Below are 23,152 nucleotides of genomic sequence, written 5' to 3' on the forward strand. Positions count from 1 at the left end.
TAATGGAATCTCTGAGTATCTTTCAGAGACTCACCAAATATTTGAGGAGGCATACACTTGTTCTAGTAGACATAATAGATCAGGCCTTAACTGCCACTGTGTTAGCACTGATTGTCCTGATCAGAAATGCGTGGTGTCTTTTATTGGTGGCAAAAGCGACATATATTTTCAGCTCTGTACAAGCTTAGAGGCCGATGCCGCTCTGCAGGAAGTTTGGTAGGATGGTGGATGGTAGATACCTGCCTGGCGACCATCCAGCTACTTATACCACGAATAACGAAACGACGGTAGCTGCAGTGGCCTCCCACTACCATCTAACCATCCGGTGGATCGCCAGGCGTCTATCCACCCAAATCAGTCGTGTTTGATATTCCATTCGGGTAGCCTGGCTATGGAGAAAATCGTAATAAGTGTTGTGTATAAAAAAAGGGCAATTTGGGACCCAGCAGAACCACTATGTGACGAAACATGACTTAACATATATCTGTTTTATTTATTCTTTGTAGTTGCATTAAAAAAATCCAATATTCAAGTCAAGTGAATTTAAAAAACAATTTGTACCTTTGGGTCGATTTTTCTCCACTTTCTGAAAAGTGTATAGTATTTTTACTACAAAAGCGATATTACGTAGGTCAAAATTTTTGACGTAAGGGAACTGTCAAAACATTAGAATGTGACTTTTCATTATTGCCATGTTTATTATAATCAAAAGCGATATTACGTAGGTCAAAATTTTTGACGTAAGGGAACTGTCAAAACATTAGAATGTGACTTTTCATTATTGCCATGTTTATTATAAACATGGCAATAATGAAAAGTCACATTCTAATGTTTTGACAGTTCTCTTACGTCAAAAATTTTGACCTACGTAATATCGCTTTTGTAGTAAAAATACTATAGTTAGTGAGTTTTACCTCTAATAGGATGATATGCTAAAAAAACAAACCAAATGTAACGGAACAAATGAAACGAACGATTCCTCATCAGTCAGTTGGATACTGACTTCTGACTTCATTTCACTCTTTCACTGCGTCCAGAATACAGCGCCCCTCCACCATCCACCTTTAAAATCCACCCTCCAAGCGACCATCTAGCATCCTGCAGTGCGGCATCGGCTAGGCTAGAGGAAGGAGTAATGATTCACTGTTCTTAAAGTGTATATTTTCATATTAAAATAATAACGAGGACAGGAGAGTCATTCTTTACACAATCTTTGAATCCAAGATTCCCTTTTCCAAGCCATGGTGTATTGGTAAAGCCATATTGGTAAAGCTAATTTATTTAAGTTATAATTGCACACATTTTCTCCAAATCAATTAACATGCTTCATATGTTTATTTTAAAAACCCTAAAAAGGGCTACAAATACAACAGAACGTTTTCGCTTTCTAAAAAGAGCATCATCAGTGTTCTTACAAGCTTTACATGCTAAGCTACAAAAAATACGTCGATTAAAACCGTTTAAATATCGACTAAATGTCTCACATTGGAATGTTAAATATTAAATCCAAAAGATGGATTTTATAAAGAAAATTTTTCATCAAAATTTTTTTTTAATTAATGGTATACAGCCAGCTACAGGAAATTCTTCTATATGGGCTTATGTTCTCATGTGCTCCTTTGTTAGAAGATCTCTTGGTCGCCAGGAATATAAAATTGTTGAACGTAACACTTCACCAATTCTAGGTTGCTGATTTTTTTAATCCATCCAAATGACCAAGCTTTTTGTTAAATACTGACGAGATTCCTTTGTCTTGTTGAGGTCATGGCTGACTCAGGGAGCATTTTTCGAAAGGCTACAAAGATCTTTTTGTATTTTGACGAAAATCTCGGCAATTATTAATATTTTGTGCTTGACTCTGGACTGGCCAATACATACCGGTATATTAAATTCGCGGTATGTTGACAATAGGGCTTTTCATTCACAGTCATTTGTTTCGAGCTTCTGTCATGTGTCACATAATATTAATATATCTGCGTCGTATGTTATTGGTATTACCAATGATACAGACCGAAGACATATGACGTAGATATATTAATATTATGTGACACATGACAGAAGCTCGAAACAAATGACAATCGATGAAAAACCCTATATGCTGGTGACAATATAAGATGAGCTTAGCAATTCAACATTAGGGGGTCTATGTAAATAAAAATATTGGTAAGTGGTCTATGCAGCAAAAAGGTTTGGGAAACACTGAGGTAGATAAAATAACTTTACTTATACAGGGTGTCCAGAAACTCCACCGACAAACGAAGACAGGAGATTTCTTAGATAATTTTAAGACAATTTAATCCAATTCATATACATATATATACATAGTCCGAAAATGCTTCCTAAAGGAGCTAGAGCTATTTTGAAGATGGCGTCTGGTAATTAGTTTTTCTTAAATATCTCCAGAACGCTTCTAGTTACAAAACGAAAATTGGTACACATATTTATCTGTCAGAGATATATCGGCTCCATCCATTGCAAATTTCTAGTGCCGGTCATAGACGTCCGTTTTGGGTAGGGCAACAGTTATATTATCGCATAACTTTTTTATTTTTAATTTTTAAGCATTTTTGAGTCTGGATTATTAAAATGTAAGGTACTATAGTAATAAAAGGTACTCTTACTTTAAGTCGATAGGATACACCGTTTTCTAGAAAAATTGATTTGAGAATTTTTCGTTTTTTGAATATCAAAAAAAAATTAAAAAATAAACTATTTAGAAATACGAAAACTGGTACGTTTATTTATACTCCAGAGATGAATCGATTTCATTAATTGCGAATTTCTAGTATCGGTCATATGCGTCCGTTTTGGGTAGGTCAACGGTTATTTTATTGCTTACCTTTTTTGTCTTTAATTTTTAAGAATTGTTGACACTACATTATTAAATTATGAGGTATTCCAGTACTAAAAGTTACTTTTGCTTTAAGGTAAAATACACCGTTTTTTTTTGAAATTTTTTTTCAAATTCAGGAAACGAAAAATTTTCAAATCTATTTTTCTAGAAAACGGCGTGTCCTACCGACTTAAACCAAGAGTATCTTTTAGTACTAGAATACCTCACAATTTAATAATCCAGTATCAAAAATACTTAATAGTTAAAGAGAAAACATTTATGTGATAAAATAACCGTTGCCCCACCCAAAACGGACGCCTATGACTGGTACTAGAAATTCACAATGGATGGAATCGATTTATCGCTGGAAGATAAATATGTGTACCAATTTTCGTTTTAAATTGTCTTAAAATTATCTGAGGAATTTGCTGTTTTCGTTTGTCGGTAGAGTTTCTGGACACCCTGTATAAGAGATTTACTTGTAAGAGATGAGTGAACTAGAATTGATTGCTTAATTTTTCGTAGTTTGGTTAAAATGTGGGGTGCTTTTGGTTCATATTCCTTATAAGTGTGGATATTATCGATTTATTTTTATTGAAATAACTTAATAAAAATTAACATACAAATTTTTCTATCTAGTTATTAAGGTAAAATTCGGGTGCAAAATTAATTCGACTTACGCATGGTTTTTTTTCGACTTAGGCAGGTTTTCTCAAGGGAACGGAAAAAATTCGAGTTATCAAAGAATTCGACTTTTGAGGTTCGAGTTATCGAGAGTCGACTGTATTGCCTCCCCTATTTTTTGTTTTTATTATTTGACATTTTTATTTTTATAATACGGTTGTAGCATTATATTATTACTACTATTATACTACTTTTGTTTTTTTTTAATATTCAAAACACTTCAGGCAAAAAAAAATAAAAATTTAAATCAATTTTATCAATTTTGGTTTGATAGCTTTTTTTTTAAAGAAACTTTATCATTTGGCTAGTAATCGCCATAGATGTATTGAGAATCTTATCAACTGCCGAGTTTCTTGCTGCGTGCAACCTTGGCATATTCTTTCATGACACTCTATTGTTCTGATGCAATGCTCTGTATCGATGCAGTCAGCTATTTTAGTCATTGTATCAACACTCAAAAATGTAGGGCGTTACCCATGAGAAGACTTTATTGGTGAAATGTTTGTCATGAATTTTGTGAAATGTGAAAATGTTTACCTGGTTGTTTTAACTTTTTATCGATTTCCATGGTAATTGACATTTTTTTAAGTTAATTGTGTAATACAGTACAAGAATAAAAAACCGCTAAACGCGGTAAAAATTAGTGGCGCACACAATATTCCAGTACAAAATAGCTAATATGAATATTTTTACGTGGCGCAAAAATGTATTTTATTTTGATGGAAAATAAAATTCTGGTTTTATTCTGAAATATGTTTCCATAATATATGCTTTTGAAGTAAAATACGCCACAAAAGAGGCTCGAACTGCAAACGTTATCAAAGGTACCTACTCTTTTGTGGCGTGTTTTACTTCAAATTTAGCAATTATTATGGAAAAATCTTTCAAAATAAAACTATAGTTTTATTTTCCATCAATATGAAAATACATTTTTGCGTCACGTACTATTCATATCAGCTCTTGCTGTAATATTGTGCGCGCCACTCATTTTTACGGCGGTTGGCGGTTTTTTATTCCGCTGTGTCTAGGTACACGCTAACGTGTACGCAAATAAAAAAGTTAGGTACACGCGAATTAAGCTTCATCAAGCCAGTGACGTCATTATTTAGCGTGCGCAGTGACTGTATATTTTGGTACATGCTATTTTGATATGTTTAGTGATTGTTTGATAGAAAAATATTTATTATTAAGAGAAGGGAAGCAGAACTATTGAGATGTTTAAAACTTAATTGTATTAAATCAATGTATATTATAAAAGTATATATTCAGGTTAGCAAAATAAATATGTATTTAGTTGACATGACGTGTACAAAATATTGTTAAAATAATTTTTATACGTCAGTTAATTATTATAATCAACTATTCTAAATGGGAAATAAGCCACAATTTAACTAAAAAAATGATTTTATTAACGTTTCGACGTCCAAATCCGATGTCGTTGTCAAAATACAAAGGTTAGGTGTCAGGTTAAATAAATTATTAGAAGAAATTTTTTACTAAGCAACAACATTTTTGTTTAATTTATTAATATTTAAGTAGTATTTTGACAACGACATCCGGTTTGGACGTCGAAACGTTAATAAAATTCTTTTTTAGTTAAATTGTGGCTTATTCCCCATTTAGAATAGTTAATTACAAAAATGCCACAAGGAAACAGCTTCAGAATAAGTTAATTATTATTCTGAAAGCTTTAGGTCTTCCTTTTATTTTAATTTTGGACGGTAATACTATTTCTCTTATAAATAACTAAAAAAAAAATATATTAATTTATAGTCTCTTATCTTTTTCATACTGCATACTGTTTTAAAATATTGTTAAACTCATTAAAATAACTAAATAATTGTCCACACTCCACAGTTAATTTAAAAACAAACACTAAACAAATAAAAAATAAGAAATCTCTTTACTAATAAATATGAAAGTGTAAATACAACGCGATTAAACAAATTCTAACACTCTCTGACTCTCCGATACTCGCGGTGTATACTTAAATACCACAGCAATACACGCGGCTTAAGTTAGCGTGTATGCAAAAAACCAGTAACAGTGCACGCTAAATAGTGACGTCACTGACTTGATGACGTTTCGCGTGTACCTAACTTTTTTATTTGCGTACACCTAGATACACCGTTTTTATTCTTGTATCTGGAGTTTGTATCAATTTTTTTTTTAAATTAAATGTATGAACTTGAATGTAATGTTTCTCGATTACACGTTAAGCGTTATAAATGGCCCCTTTTGACGCATTATCGGCCAAATGGTCTAGTGATTACGACACTAAACTTGTGATAGGGCAACCTGATTTTTTCAATATAATTCTTTATGTCCATTGAATGTACACTAGAATTTTTTATTCGGAATATATTGAAAAAATATTGGGATGGCTGGAAAATGAACTCTGATAAGCTTAGGGTCATAACCACTAAACCATTTCGGCGATAATGGTTAAATGGATTATACTTTTGGAGCTTGACAACTTCTATACGGTTTAACCGATTTTAATAACTAAAAATGAGTTTGAAAGGTTGACAAGTAGTGTCTAAGTCTGATGTACCCAAGGTCAAATATAGATTTAGTGTTGAAAAACCGTTTTTGATATGAAATGGTTAGATCACACTTAGAGGCCTATAACTTTAATATTCGAAATTTCCCAGATATGACGTATACACCGTTAGACGCGTCTAGAGTCCTCCTACAAACGCTCAGTTATTGGTGTAATTCGTTGGTGGAAATTTTGAGTAATTGTCGAAAAACCAAAGTTTTCAAAGTTCATTTTTTCGGATATACTGAGCCATGTGTATGTCCGATCCTGACCAGTTAGGCACCATTTGAAAGCCGAACTCAAGCGCTATTGATATAGTGTATTACCCTGAGATACATTTTCTCCTTTTTAAATAGAAATTGAAACAAAATGTTGAGTTCAAGACTATAATAGCTATAATAGTAATCAGATTTTTAGATTATCATTTCTTGAAAATTACTGTTTACATATTTATCTACATTAAGAGACTCATAAATTATTATGTTACATTCTTTTGCTCAATTGCAAGTCCATAAAAATTAAACAATCACATAATTACTGATGACTGGTGATGGTGACTCAAGCTCTTATCTCAAAGTTGCATATGTATTTTGCAGAACAATAAAGATAAGTCAGATTATGTGCGAATTTATTGATTTTATTTGCAGGCGTACTTTTCTTATTTGGTCTTAATACCCCAAGTCCGGCTTAGGTTAATAAATTTTAAACATTGAAACTTAGAGCTGTTGCAAATTTTTTATACAATAACTAATAACACTTCGATCGACGACGTCTAAATAACAAAACCGCGTGACGGTGGACTATTGGGAACAAAAATAAGGCTATATTTTTATTTTATTTTAATTAGTATTTTTGAAACACAATATTTTTATTTGTATTTATGGGATATTTTCTTCCCCCTGATGGAAATATTTTGTTTGTTTATTGTTTATGCCCACCTTATATTAAATTAAAATAATAATATATCAAAAAAAATGTGATAAGTATATTTGACCTAATTTTGACAGCTTACCACACTTAAAAAAGTCAATTTTTTTTCTCTGATTCTGGCTTTGGTTTAGAACTAGAACCTTTAGCCACGTAATTGTATAACTTATCACTAAGTCAGGGGAGTAATGTGTAGTGTGTGTGTTGAGTAAGTGTCTTGTTACTTTGCAAAGTCGACGTCATTGTCTTTACAAAGAGACGCTAATTGTTTCCGAACGTCTGCGGTCCCTCCGGTGAGTACCGATCCCACAAGGACAGAAACTATTTTCCATTTATTAATTTATAATAAATGAAAAATTTCTGCCCCTGGTAGGATTCGAACTCCCAACCTTTCGTAAAAAGTCAAATTATTCTTATATTTTACAAAAACTTATCGAAACAATAGTCAAACTCTACTAATAGGGAAGTCAATGTAGGTATTTGGCTCCACATTCCATCCTACTACATCGATTTACTTGATATTTTCACAGTAAGTAGGGAATAGCTCAAGAAATAAAGTCTACCATATATACTATGGTGCTTTTTATCTTAGGGGCGGTTCCCACCCCTTCAAGGGAGTGGACATTTTTTTGGTAAAACTAATCACGGAAGTGGCTTGAGAACCTAATTCTAAGCAAAAACTCTTGTATATATTTTTTTGAAAACTCAATACTTTTTGAGTTATTCGTGGTTGAGAGTTGACCATTTTCATTGAAAAATGACATCTTTTCGGGCGGTTTTTTTGCGAATAACTTAAAACTATGCATCTAACTAAAAAAAAACTATATAAAACATTTTTGTACCTAGCTTATAAAAAACAAAGAGATTCGTTCCCTTATGAATCTTCTAGTTATAATACAAAAAGAGGTATGGTAGGTGAAAAAAAAAAATTATTTTTTATGCATGCTCAAATCGGTGTATTCAACTTAAAATAACAGAGAAACGGTCGATTTTAGGTGTATAATGCTACTAATACCTTTTGTAGTGCTCGAAAAGACCTTTAAAATGAGCAATACTAAATGTTGATTACATTCAAACTAAACGAGATATGCCGCAAAAAAATTGATGACTAATGTATTTTAAGAAAAAAATGAGTAATTAAGTGCATTAGTTTCCTTCTACAATACCTTTTATTATAATATTATTTCTATGTTCAAAAAGTTGGACTGGTTTAGAGTGAATGATTTTTGAAAAAAAAAATAAGATCAAATTATTGAGCGCATTTTTGAATTTTCTTTAAAATCTTTCTTTTTCTCCATGTAACTTGAACATAATAAGAGATACAAAAAAAGATTTTCTACAAAAATGTAAGCTTTTTTATATAAAAATTTTGTTTTGGTTTTTCATTACTGTATCTCTTATCATTTAAGTTACATGGAGAAAAAGGAAGATTTTTAAGAAAATTTAAAAATGCGCTCTATAATTTGATCTTATTTTTTCCAAAAATCATTCATTTTAAACCCGTTTAAATTTTTTAACATAGAAATAGCACTATAATAAAAAGTATTGTAGAAGGAAAACGATGCATTTAAATTCTGGTGGATGAGGGGTTAATACTTCTCATTTTTTCTTAAAATACATTAGTCGTCAATCTTTTTTGCAGCATATCTCGCTTATTTTGAATGTAATGGACATTTCATATTGCTCATTTTAAAGACCTTTTCAAGCACTATAATAGGTATTAGTAGCGTTATACACCTAAACTCAACCGTTTCTCTATTATTTCAAGTTGAATACACCCATTTGAGCATGCACCAAAAAAAATCTTTTCACCTACCATATCTCTTTTGTATTATAAATAGAAGGTATTCGCAAAAAAACGTCCGAAAAAATATCATTTTTGAACGAAAATGGTCCATTTTAAACCACGAATAAGTAAAAAAATATATATAGTTTTCAAAAAAACATTATCGAACAGTTTTTGCTTAGAATTAGGTTCTTTAGCCAGTTCCGTGGTTATTTTGACCAAAAAATTTTCCACTCCCTTGAAGGGATGGCAACCGCTCCCAAGATAAAAGCACACATCTGCATAGAGTTGACTTTGAATTAGGATATAAGTAGAGTCAATTCCCAAAATTTCATTAAAATCGATGCAGTAGGATAGAATTCGGAGTTAATATCCTGTTCTTGCTCTCATTGGCTGGCGTATAAGAAATACAAAGAGTTCAGCAAAATTCTATTACACCAAACATACAAAAAAAATTAATCACGCGGACAGTTTCTAAGGCTTTTTGCTAAATACATTCCTCACAGCAGGCTACAATTTGATCCATGTATAAGACAACATTTGCCAAATGTGCAATAATGTTTTGCGTCGGTATTCCAGAGGATTATATACCAGCTACTAGCCTGTCAAATATACGAATGAAAAGCCGCATGTCGACCGAAAAATCGAAAAAGCTTCACATGTCCACACCAGGTAGGCAGAATATTTGTCGACAGTCGAAACGAAAATGTGTGACGAAGATAACGCCATTATTGTTTGTGCCTCTTGTGTTATTATCACAACTAAAAACCGTAAATCATAGCGTAAAAGAAGATTTTGGGATAGGCCAAGTCTTCAAAGTAGAAATCGGTATAGCGGTAGTAATCTGATGGAAGATTTGAAAAAGGATGATATCAATATATTGAACCTTGAATTAACGGTAGTTTCAGAATTTTTCAGTCTTTATAATATTTGCTTTTAGTGTTTCATAGATTTGTTTTTTTTTGTACGCTTCAATAAATGCATCACTTTTTCTTTTTTCCATTCCATTTTGCCGACAAGTACAAAACACGAGACTTTGGATGCGGCTGAGACTACGCCGCGCGCACACTGAATTATTTTTACCAATGTCGAAGGTCGAATGCTAGCTAGCACGTCCACACTTCGGATTCGACTCGACTACCCTTTGATTTTACCGACAGAGCATGGAAAACCAGTCGATACGTCGATCGACATCTTTTGTCGATCGACAAGGTCGATTGCCGCGTACACACTCAGTCGATAGACAGAGTCGCTCGACAATGTCGACTCAATGAGGACGCGGCTTAAAGCCGGCCACTCACGGTACTAGGGTGTCGTTCGACAAGATCGTTGATGATATCGATATCGATTCTGCAGTACCTACTGCAGCAGACAGGCCAGTCTCACTGTGGTCAAATTGTACGATTTTGTTGGACGCACCCGCACACACGACCAAAACTTTTGCCATTTGGTCAAATTCGACAAAACTGAACAACGCCACAGTACCGCGCAGCCCTAGATTGAAATAACATTTTTCTACGGCCGTGCTAAAAGAGCCACTTTCGCGCACGCATTTCGTTTCCGAAAGTTGCACTTTCCCGCACGGCGTGCGTGAAAGTAAAATACCTTGTAATGTAGCATTATAATATATTATGATACATGCAATAAACTAATATTTAGATATTATTTACTAATTTATTTCAAATTTATCTTATTGTGTTCATGTTTTAATGAAATTAGCGCGATTATTTCATTCATAGGAGATTCTGACAAATAGAAAGCTACATAAATCTAAATTAAATCGATTATTTTTTGATGATTTTAACTTTCAATCCTATAGTAAGATATTTGATCACGTGTTTAATTCTGTCCAATCAGATTAAAATTATACTGAAAATTATCTACTGTAGAAAATTACCGATAGATTTTTTTAAGTAGATTGTTTCTGTTTAATGGCAACCAGTTTCCTAGTTTTGACAACTGTCACATTTAAGAAAATAACCATAATATACGTATTAAAAAATAATCTTACGAATATCACACGACAGTAAGAATAAATAAGAAAATAATGCTTCATTTTTACTCAAATTTGTTGTCATTGGGCAATAGCCACTCGAGCCCTGCGGGCTCTCGTGTCTATTCATCATCATCCAGCCTCAAAAGTCCACTGCTGAACATAGGCCTCCTCCCCTCGTTTCCAACCCCATCTATCCTGCGCCGCCCTCATCCAGTTTTTATTTACCTTTCTTAAGTCGTCAGTCCATCTTGTAGGCGGTCGACCGACGCTTCTCTTGTCTTCTCTTGGCCTCCATTCCAATAACCTCTTCGTCCATCGCCCATCTGTCATTCTGGCTACGTGTCCTGCCCATCTCCACTTCAACCTGGCTATCCTCTCGATGACGTCAGTCACCTTTGTTCTTCTCCTGATTTCTTCGTTTCTGATTTTGTCTCGCAGAGTTATTCCTAACATTGACCGCTCCATTCTTCTCTGCGTGACTCTTAGTTTGGTAGCCGAGGCTTTAGTTAAGGTAAGTGTTTCTGATCCGTACGTCAAGACTGGGAGGACGCACTGATCGAATACCTTTCTCTTTAGACATGTGGGTAACTCACTTTTAAAAGTTTCTCTCAGTTTTCCAAATGCTGCCCACCCAAGACCGATTCTTCTCTTCAGCTCATGAGTCTGGTTATCCCTGCCAATCGTAATTTCATGTCCCATGTATTTATATCTATCTACGAGTTCTATTTCCTTCCCACCAATACTGATGTTCTGGTTGGGTACCAAATTTGTCATTATTTTTGTTTTTGAGATGTTTATATTTAAACCTACATTTTCTGTAGCTACAACGAGTTCTTGTACCATCTCTCTTGCCATACCTAGATCCTCAGCTACTATGACTATATCATCGGCGAAACGTAAGTTGTTTAGGTATTCTCCATCTATTTTTATTCCCTTTGTCATCCAATCCAAACTCTTGAAAGCATGTTCTAAGACCGTATTAAAAAGTTTAGGTGACATTGGGTCTCCTTGTCTAACCCCCCGTTCTATTTTTATGCGATTACTGTTAGTATGTAATTTGACAGTGGTTGTTGCCTGTAAGTATATTTTGTGTAATAATTTTGTATACCTATAATCTAGCCTGCATTCTTTAAGCGCCTGTAATATTTTGCTAAGTTCAACTGTGTCAAAGGCTTTATGAAAATCGATAAAAACTAGAACTAGGGGTTTATTGTATTCCACTACTTTCTCTATCAGGGTTTTTATACTTTGTAGATGGTCATTTGTTCCGTAATTTTTTCGGAATCCTGCCTGTTCTCTTGGTTGATAAGTCTCTAACTTTCTTTCCATTCTCTTAACTATTATTCGCGTAAATAACTTATATAAATGGCTGAGGAGGCTAATCGGTCTGTAATTCTCTAAATTGGCTTTGTCTCCTGCTTTGTGTAATAGAATCATAGTAGCGTTGTTCCAGTCTGTTGGAATATTGGCGTTGTGAAGGCAGATATTGAAAAGTTGTTTAATTTTTTCAAGTACATAGTATATTTCCTCCAATTTTTAGTGCTTCTGATACTATTCCATATTCACCTGGGGTTCGATTATTTTTCATTTTCTTCAGAGCCTCTTTGATTTCTGATTTTGATATATCGGGCATTAAATCCGATCCTTGATTTAATACCCCAGTTTTTACTGTAATTGGAGGTTGCGCATTGTCATCTTTTTTTCTTGATTTGTATAACTCTGTGTAGAACTCTTAGACTATTGTTAATATTTCATCTCTGTTTGTAGTTTCTTTTCCAGTTCTGTTTCTTAGTTTGTTGATTTCTATTTTTCCTTTTTGTACGCTTACGTTCTTCAAAACTTTCATGTTCTTATTTTGCTCTATTGCTTGTTTTGTTTTTTCTACATTGTAGTTTCTTATGTCTTTTCTTATTGACTTTGTGATAGTCTTATTTATTTGATTTAGCGCTTCTTTGCTGGAACTTGTATCTCCTTTCATCTGTCGTCTTAGTTCTATAAGGGTTTTAGTAGGTTGACTTAGTTTTTCATCTTTTTGGTTTGTTGGACAGTATTTAGTTTGAGCCTGTTGTATTGTGGTGATTATTTGCTTGTTCAGTATATTAATGTCTGTTGTTGTTGTATCTTTCAATGTATCATTAATATATTTTTCGAACTCCTGAATATTAGTTGGTTTTACCCATTTCTTTGGGTGTTTCTTATTTATCATTTTGAGTCTTTCCTTTTCGATCGATATCGTTATTTTAGCTCTTACTAACCTGTGATCACTGCTTGTGCTGAACTGGTTTAACACATTTACGTCTTTAAATAATTCTTTTTTATTTGTTAAGAAATAGTCGATTTCGTTCCTTGTTTTTCCATCTGGACTTTCCCAGGTCCATCTTCTGTGTTTTTTCTTTTTAAAGAAGCTGTTCATTTGATAGAGATTGTTTTCCAAAAGAAAAGTTAACAGTTGTTTGCCTCTATCATTTCTGCCTTCGCTTCCAAAATTTTCCAATATTATTTCAGAGGGGTCTTCCATGGTACCTATTTTGGCGTTGAAATCACCGCCTATTATTAAGAAGTGGCCAGGATTTTCCTTGATTGCACAGGATATTTGGTCGTAGAATATTTGGACTTCTTCATCTGAATGGCCTGTAGTAGGTGCGTATACTTGAATGAACTTTAGGATATATCTGGTGCTCATTTTGATGTTTAAGTAGACCACCCTTGTTGATATTTGGTTTATTGACACAATTCTGTTCGCAATTCTTTTGTGAACAAAGAAGCCGACTCCTCCGACTGTCGATTCCTCTTCTCCTTTGTAGTACCACAGATGGCCTGATGGGAGTGAGATAAGATTCTCTCCTTTTTTTCTAACTTCGCTGATACCCACAATATCCCAATTCACTTTTGAAAGTTCTTCCTCCATTTCTTCGAACCTTTCTTCGGTAGAGAGCGACCGAGCATTATATGTGGCGATGTTGAGGTTTATATTTTTGACGCACTTTGAATAGGGTTGGTTTACACTGGTCGGGTTTGTGGCATTTAAACACCGTGCTTGCCTTGCATGTTGGTGAGTATTCATATTTATTCCCACGAGTAGCTGGGGATCGTTGTCGATTCCTGTAGAGCCCCGCGTACAGGAACAAGGCTAATTTTCAATGGGATTTCGCCCGGTGTCCCAAGAGCATCGTTAGCGGCCGTGTGACGTGCGACCATTCAGTTTTTAGCACGATAGCTTCCACCTTAACTTACGGATTTTTTGCATCTGGTTTTCTCCATATTTTGTTGGGTAAGATGGGGAGGGAAAAACGTGTCTATTGCCAAACAACAAATTTTCGAAATACTGTCGTGTCGCACTATTTTCAATTTATTCTCACTCTCTTGTGATATACCCGATAATTTTTGGTAATTTCCCGTCGTCAAGTATATTACGTCAGATGCCCTTCGTTGCTACGAAAAAATACATTCACTGACATTAATGACAATTAATGTTTTAAAAATTATAAAAGTGATGACTTTCAACCGTCAAATTAATATTTATAACAACTGTGTGTACTAATTTGTACTTACATAAATAAATTACAATAAAATTTTCTTGTTGAACAGTTTTATTCATGAAATAATCGCAACAAATTGCACTCGATCTCTAAAATTAATATAGAATTTTAGAGCTCTTGTGCAATTACTACTGATAATTCGATGAAATAAAATTATTTTTACATAATATTTAAAAGTCAGATCAGTAGACAATTACAATGGTTTTGAATCGTCGTCATGGAAACCAATATCGTCGTCGTGGCAACCCATTATATTGAAAGTTTGGTTCTGACAACCTTGTTAAAGAATTAATTTGTATATTTTCACTTCTAAATAAAAATTGTGGCTTTTTTCCAAACGTACGGCCTTAGAAAAAATATTGTTCCTAACTCATGCGGAAAGTGTCTTTCCCGCACTCGACTGCTTGCCCGAACTCCGCTATCGCGTCGTTCGGGTCAACGGCAGTCTCGTGCGTGAAAGTATCACTTTCCGCACTAGTTAGGAAAATAACTATTTACTAGGTCTACTAATTTTTTAGTAAATTGTCTTCGTTGTTTAGTATATTCCGTATTAGGATTATTATGTTTGGTATAAGTTTGAAAAACTTACATAAATGAACGATGGGGGTTTATCAGGACAAAATAATTTTTTTGAAAAAAATAGAACTATTTTTTTTTTATAAAATATAGGTAATGTAAAATGTAGGTTTTCATTTTTATGAAAGGTACTGAAAATCCACAATGTAGATTATTAATTTAATTAACGTTTTATGTCATAACCTTGGCCTGACAGACCACCGTGTCGTCGAACGGAGTGTTAATATATGCTGTTATGCCATTTTATTAACTTTAGACATAACTTAATAAATAATACTATTGTTTACTATTATAAATTAAATATTGTCTTCTTTTCCATGCATCTAGAATGTATTAGGGAAAAAGCCGAAGGAAGAACCACTACAGGATGAGCAGTCAGATAATGAAGATGATCCTCTATGTCCAAAACATGAACCAAGTCAAATATCTGCTCTAGATGATGAAAAAATAGAAAATGATGACGATTTGCTAGCTATTCTAGAGGGTGATGGGGATGGAGAAGATATTCCAGTGGTCCAAAAAGAAAGTCAAGAGAATGAAGTAAGGAATTTTAGTTTTTATTGATATTTCATATACATGTACCAAAAGTAGCGAAACGGTCGAATATTTCGTGAAATGGACATCGGATCGAAAAACTAAAAAAATATTTGTTCAATAATTTTCAAAAATCTATCGAATGACACCAAACACGACTCTCCACTCCACCCTCTCGAGGTGAAGTGGGAGGTAACTCTAAAATCTTAATTGGAAACCCCAGTTTTTATTGGAGATTTGGATTCCTTACGTAAAAGTAAGAAACTTTTATTCGAGATGTTTTCGAATTGAAGACAGATGGCGCTATAATCGTGAAAAACGATTTATCGTGATACCATAGGTAAATTATAGAAACGGTCTAATATCTCGAGAAATACAATTTCAAATGAAAACCCAAAAAATACTTTTTGATATTTTTCAAAAAATTTATCGAATATCACCAAAACTGACATTCCACCCCACCCCCTGGAGGTGGGGTGGGAGTAACTTTAAAATCTTAATAGGAACCCCCATTTTTTATTGCAGATTTGGATTCCTCATGAAGAAATAAACATTTATTCGAAACATTTTTTAGAATTGTTGAAAGATGGCGCTATAATCGAAAAAATACGATTTATTAGCGCCATCTATCAACAATGATTCTAAAAATGTTTCGAATAAATGTTATTATTCTTTCATGAGGAATACAAAACTGTAATAAAAAACGGGGTTCCAATTTAAGATTTTAGAGTTATCCCACCTCACATCCAGGGTGTGGAGTGGGGGTCATGTTTTCATGTCATTCGATAGGTTTTTTTGATGTTTCATTTGGAAGTGTATTTCTCGAGATATTAGACCGTTTCAATAATTTACCTATACCTATGGTATTATGATCAATCATTTTTTCCGATTATAGCGCCATCTATCCACAATTCGAAAAAATCCCCCGAATAAAAGTTGCTTCCTTTTACGCAATATAAACTGGGGACTTCCATTTAAGATTTTAAAGTTGTCCCCTACCCCACCTCCAGGGGGTGGAGTGGGGGTCGTGTTTAGTGTTCTTTGATAGATTTTTGAAAAATAATTGAATACATATTTTTCGGTTTTTCGATGTGATGTTCATTTCACGGAATATTCGACCGTTCTGGTATTTTGGGACACCCTATATTATTTTACAGATTATTGAAAATGAGTTTTAACTTTCGTTTTAATAAGATTCTAAAACTGTTTTCGTGTGGCATGTAAGTTATTGTTTTTATATGGGATTGAGCCACAATTGATTCTAATTAAAATTACATGTTTCGATTTCCACTCCAGAAATCATTTTTAAAAATATTATTTAAGAATTTTGTTGATTATTTCATTCATAGGAGATTCTGACGAATAGAAAGCTACAGAAATAAAAATTAAAGTGATTATTTCATTCATAGGAGATTCTGACCAAAATTAAAACGGTCAAAGTGTCACTCGGGAAAAATTCAATACTTTCAGAGCTCTTGTGTAATTACTACTGATAATTTTTGATAATATCTCGTCGTCAAGCATTGCGTCAGATGCCCTTCGTTACTATGCAAAAATGAATATTCAGTGGCATTAATGACAATTAATGTTTTACAACTTGTCACAGAGAACATCAAGAAACACATTTAGCAAATATTCAGGTGAAGATATCAAAAAAATATTAGTTAAAATGATTTAAAAAGACAGTTTCATTTATGAAATAATCTCAGCGAATTACCCTCGATCTCTAAAATTATTATCGACTTGTTGCCCTCGTGCCACTTTGACATAATTTCACTACCCTTTGGGCCGTGAAATTAAAAATGTCAGTGTCGCTCGAGAAACAAATCGATAATTTTAGAGCTCTCGTGCAATTACTACTGAAAATACTGTTGTTACCAAGTTGTTGAGGTTAGGCCTTTCCAAAAAAAACAAACATCCGTGCTTTGGCTATAAAGATGTAATGTTGGATTTTTTGCACTATGTAACTTCAAAATTCTGATCATTATGTGTGTTTCTGCGTTATTTATTTTTGATGCCATTTTTACTATGCCGTTTGTTCTTTTTAATGCCACTTTTACTAATCTTCTGACCTCATTGCCTACTTCGAGGTACTTTGTCCTTCATATACTTCCCTTCTCATTATTCGCGAGTATTTCTAAAATCAAAGAAAAAGATACAGATCAATACCAAACTTAGCAAGTTGATCAAATTGTTTACTTTGGATATCAATTAAATTGTAACGCAGAGACTCACGGCGAAATTAAATCTATGATAAAGCAGGCCAGAGTTGCTTTTAGAAGGATGTCCAAGGTTTTCTGTAACAGAGACCTAAAATTGGCATTGAGGATCCGCCCACTTCGCTGCTACGTGTTCTCTGTCTTACTTTATGGTGTCGAGTCCTGTACTGTGAATTAAATCGATTTAAATCGCCTTGAGGCTTTCGAAATGTGGTGCTATAGAAGAATCGTAAAAGTGTCTTGGGTGGAGAAGATTCGAAACTCCACAATACTAGAACGTCTCAGCAAGCAAGCAAATTATTCAAAATAATGAAATAACAAATAATGTAAAATTTGTTATATCATTGTCAAATTAGATTATTTGTTATTTCATTATTTCGAATACTTTCTCTTTCATACACCGACTATAATACTGCACATAGATACTGCGGGGCATAAGTTAAGGTTATAGAAAATGTATTCACATTTTCATCGTTGATTTTTTCGTGAACGGATTAACGGATTCCGCTAATTTTTTGATTAGTATTTATTCAGTTGTGCAAAGATTTACTCAAACTTCTTTTTTATTACTTATCCCGGGTGGAAGAAAAGAAATGTTTTTCTTATGTTAAGTTTGAAACGCCCTGTAGGAAGGACGAGGTACAAATTTGAGTTTACATCGGAATCGTATTGTAGTGTTATGTTTTGTGAACATTTTGTTTTTTGAATGTACCTGATATCTTTAAAAACAAAGAAAATATACGGTTTTGTAGTTTAACATGTATTTTAACCGAAACAAAAGTTTGAGAAACCCTGTAGGGAGGAAAACGTAAAAAGGTGGTTATGCATCGATGCTATGTTGTAGTCTCATATTTTGTCAATCTTCTTTTTTTTTAATTTCTCTGATATCTTTAATAACAGAGAAACTAGACGGTTTTACTCTTTAACAACGTTGAGTGCCACGCGTATCTAACATAGATACACGCGTCACTTTGATTTAGTGGCCGCGTGTATCCAATGTGGATGCACATGTATTTTTGTATTTTAAGCCGTGTACATCCGTATGTGCTTGTAAGTAGTGGCCTACGAAACCCAAAACTGTGGTTGGCCTGCAGGTACTGCGATTATTTTTGCCTAGACATATTTTTAAACAAAAAAAGGGAAATGACACAATTTATTTATTTTATACAAAAAAAATATAATAATACATTTGTGGGTTAAAAAAAAAAACAAATTAAAAGATAGTATTTTTCGATAAAATAAACGAAATGAAACTGTTTCTAAATATACAGATACTTAAAAAAAGATATAAAGATACATAAAAAAATAACTACAAAACATTTATGTTCTTCAAAACACTAAACTAAGTAATATTCTTTTTTATAAAACTTACAAAAACGAAATAATTCTCTAGGTAAATAAAGCATCTTTTAGAGAAAAGAGTTAGCATAATCAGTTTTTAAAGCATTTGTGTTTCTCAAAAAAACACGCTAAACAATAATATTTTTCGCATGGGACACATCTAAATTTACTTTGGGTGGCTTGAGATTTTGCAGCTTTTGTACCCGTCTCTTGTGCTATTTTCTTATAACAGTTTACACATCGGCCTCTTTTTTTACCAGCACCTTGACTTTCTTCTAAATAATGTTGGACTGTGTTGGACACCTCTGGTTCTGTAGGCTCATGTATGTCGATCGGAGAATGTAATAATTCCATTATAAGATTTTCTTTGAATTTTGTGATAGACATTTTCTCATTTGCTACCTCTTGATGTAATATATATGCGTTTACCAGTGCCGTGCCCATAAGGAGCTCAATTGCCAATTTACGGTACCATTTTAGGCCTTTCCTGAGGGATGATGAGTATGCTTTCATTTGATCAGAAAGATCAATAAAAGCTTTAGATTTGTTATAATCGACAATTATTTTGGGCTTTTTTACTTCACCTCCTCTTTGTTTCACTGTTACAAGTTTATCGTTGTGTTTAGTACTAAGAACTAGAACGTCCCTTTTATCTTTCCATTTCAGAACAACACCTGTATTACTCTCGGCTGCGACAACTTCGTGCTTCTTTAATTTTTTCGATATAATATCTTTGGGGTTGAGCTTTCTATTTGAACGCAGTGTTCCTACTAAGTGCGTCTTCCGGTCTATGAGTGTATGAGCTAGTTCAACACTCGTATAGTAATTGTCAGTATAGAGTGTTCTCCCTTGGTCAAGCAGATTGTTTAGGAGTGTAAGTACTACTCCAGTTGCCACCGATTGACCTTCAATTTTTTCAGTACCACAGTATACGCTAAGGTTATATGTGTATCCTTTATCGACACATAATTTGAAAAGCTTGATACCAAACTTGTGCCGTTTGTTTTTTATGTACTGCTTAAAAGATAAGCGCCCTCTAAAGGGCACAAGCGTCTCATCTATGCAAAGCTCTTCTTGGGGAATAAAAGGGTCTTGAAATGTCAACAAGAGTTGATCGATAAGCGGCTTTATCTTATGAAGCCGATGTACTGCGACGGCTTTGTTATCATTGAAGTGAATCATTTGAAGCAAGAGCTGAAATCTATTTCTGCTCATCATCGATGTTATTCTATTGTGGTATAAAAATGATTTCTGCCAATACGCTTGGATACTGGGCAACTGAACAAGCCCCATCCACATAATAATTCCAAAAGATCTCTCAATTTCTTCCGGATTAGTATTTACCCATTTGTTTATTCTTGCTCTTCGTAAAATATTTTTTTGCTTGCTCTGGCCGGCATAACGATTTGTTTCAATCACAATATGATTTATGATATCATCGGATACCATGAGTTTATAAAAGTGATATGGTGATTTATTATAAAATTGTTCGTATACTTCCGCTTTTACGACAGCATTTGCTTCAGAAAATGGAAACTTTTTAGACATTTACCTTGCACGGGTTTCCATGTCAGCTCATCCACTGAATTTGGAATATCCACTTCACTTGAAGATGTAGATGTATCCACTTCAAACTGTGAAATAACATCCTCTATTGTTTGTGAGATGGTACTTGTATTGGCACAGTTATTGTCTAAGGTATTAGCACAATCTTCTTTCGAAGTCGATGCTCTACTCGTAGTTGGCAGAGAAATATCTGTAACAAGCATTTGTCATTAGAATGGATAAATCATCTCTTATGGTAGGAGAGCAAAGTATGCTAAATGTGCAGTCACTCGAGCGCTGTGGGGACCTATTGGGTTGCGATTATTAGGTCCTACAACCAAAAAAAGTTAGGTAAAATTTTACATTTTAGTGGGGACTTGCCATTTTTTAATTTAATTTTCCATATATAGTATCACGAGGTTTTTCCTGGTTTTCCCTCGTGATTTACTATGGAATCTCTAACGCGAGAATTTCAGTGCCACCGTTGCATTTGGTTGTCTTTTTAAAGACAGATCACATGCTATGATTTTTTGTGGCGGATATTCTTGAGTTGGGATTGATTTCATGTAATCGAATGAACTATCTTTTAGTAAAGTCGTCCCAGGAACGCAACTCATCAATATTGGCAATATCATTTTAAAGTCGTCTACTTTAAAATGTATAATACGTGTCTGAATTGCCGATATAAATGAGTCAGATTAAATAAATTATTAGAAGAATTTTTTACTAAGCAACAACATTTTTGTTTATTTAGTATTATTTTGTATTTTGACAACGACACCCGACTTGGGCGTCGAAACGTTAATAAAATCATTTTTAGGTAAAATTGTGGCTTATTTCCCATTTGAATATACTTGATTAATTTTCCATTTATAACAATCGTTTTTTCCGATTATAGCGTCATCTATCCATAACTCGAAAAAATGTTTCGAATAAAAGTTGCTTATTTTTGCGTAAAGAATCCAAATCTGCAATAAAAATTTGGGGCTCCTATTTCAAATTTTCAAGTAACCCCCACCCCACCTCCTTGGAGGGTCGTGTTTCGTACGCGCTCGAGTAACTACAAGAATCCCCGCTTGGGCTCTCCTACCATTAGTTTTAAAATAATATTTTAAAAATGTGTAATAGCCACTACCAAAATTCGCAACATAAGAAATATTGGTCGCATTTGTAACTAAAACCAGTAAAGTTTCACACTTACCTTCAGCTGATAAACTGCCAGCTCTAACTCTCTTGCGTTTGCGTTTTTTCACATTTTCAAAAGACGAGTCACTGTAACTGCTTTCGGAACCTTCCATAGAATAGTGATCCGATAAGTATACATCTCCAAAAAGCGAATTTTCGTCGTCAGACAACATTTCTTGCATCAGTATTTGTAATCTTTCTTGTTCTTTCTCGTACGCCATTTTTTATCACAAAAGCAGTAATTTATCAAGCAAACTATACTTTTTACGAAAACAACACACCGCACCGCGAGTAACGATAACGTACAACCTACTGCCAAAATTTTCAAATTGTGACTAGTTCCAGCCTGAAACAAATGCCGGACACGTGATTTACAGTTTGCTTACGGTGTTGCCAGGGATGTATCCGCGTTGGATACATACTAAAAATGACGTCATATAACAACCAAATCATGTTTTTACAGGTTTTTCTTAAACTGGCATACTAAGACCATGTTTTATATTTGTTTTCTTCATTTTGACAACTTCGGCCTGTGGAACCCTATTTTTGTGTTAACATGGTGGCACTCAATGTGTTAATGTATGTTTTAACTGACGACTGCGATACGTGAGGAGGCCATGTCTTATCATACCACTAAGATGAAATTATTTCCTATATAGAGCGCGAAAGGAAAAGAGAGTTCAAAGAAACAAATATGTGTAATGTACCTATAGATATTTAAAGAGCCTCCACGTAGACACCAAATCCATATAGACAAGGCGAAAATGGCGGGTTCGAAGGGAAAAATATTCCCATGAGATTTTTTTGCATAATCACGTTCGTGAGACATCCCAGAATAAGGTTCAAGAAGTCGCCCAAGTGAAAAGTGGGCCAATTTTTTTTTAACAATTTTTTTTTAATCAAATTGCAAGAATCAATATTTTTGGCCCGAACAATTTTTTCTTTAATTTTTTGGACCATTCTGGACAAAAAAGGTCTCTTATAATTTTTCTCTAAAGTTGATCGTTTTCGACTTATAAGCAATTTAAAATTGAAAAAAACGAAAAATGGCGATTTTCAAGGCTTAATAACTCGGTTAAAAGTTATTATTATGAAAGTCAATATATGACTAAATCAAAGTTTGAAGCCCCCTCTACAAGATCCTGAAGAAATTTTTGTCATTATTTTATTACTAAGCTGTTATTTTTAAGTAATAATAATAAGCGCCATGCACGTGTGCGGGGCTGTAAATGCTGAGTGTGAGAGAGAAGCTATTCCAGCAGTCCAATTGTGCATCTTACTCGCACTCACATTTACAGCAGCGTCAATACGATACAACCACTCATTGTTATTAATTAAAAATAACAGCTTAGTAGTAAATTAATGACACATATTTCTTCAGGATCATGTAACGGCGACTTTAAACTTTGATTTAGTCACTATCTGACTCTTAAAATAATAATTTT

General features: G+C 33.8%; 1 protein-coding gene across 2 annotated transcripts in view; it reads left to right on the plus strand.

Moving 5' to 3' along the window:
• The window catches only part of LOC114335034 (uncharacterized), a 100,107-nt gene that overhangs the window by 32,168 nt on the left and 44,787 nt on the right, over nucleotides 1-23,152 (plus strand). For both annotated transcript variants that reach the window (XM_028285190.2, XM_028285191.2), the window contains one exon: nucleotides 15,211-15,423. In XM_028285190.2, the coding sequence (XP_028140991.1) occupies nucleotides 15,211-15,423 (213 nt within the window). The remainder of the gene's footprint in view (nucleotides 1-15,210; nucleotides 15,424-23,152) is intronic.

The sequence above is a fragment of the Diabrotica virgifera genome, chromosome 1 (assembly GCF_917563875.1).
Source record: "Diabrotica virgifera virgifera chromosome 1, PGI_DIABVI_V3a".
In the NCBI taxonomy this organism is placed as follows: domain Eukaryota; kingdom Metazoa; phylum Arthropoda; class Insecta; order Coleoptera; family Chrysomelidae; genus Diabrotica; species Diabrotica virgifera.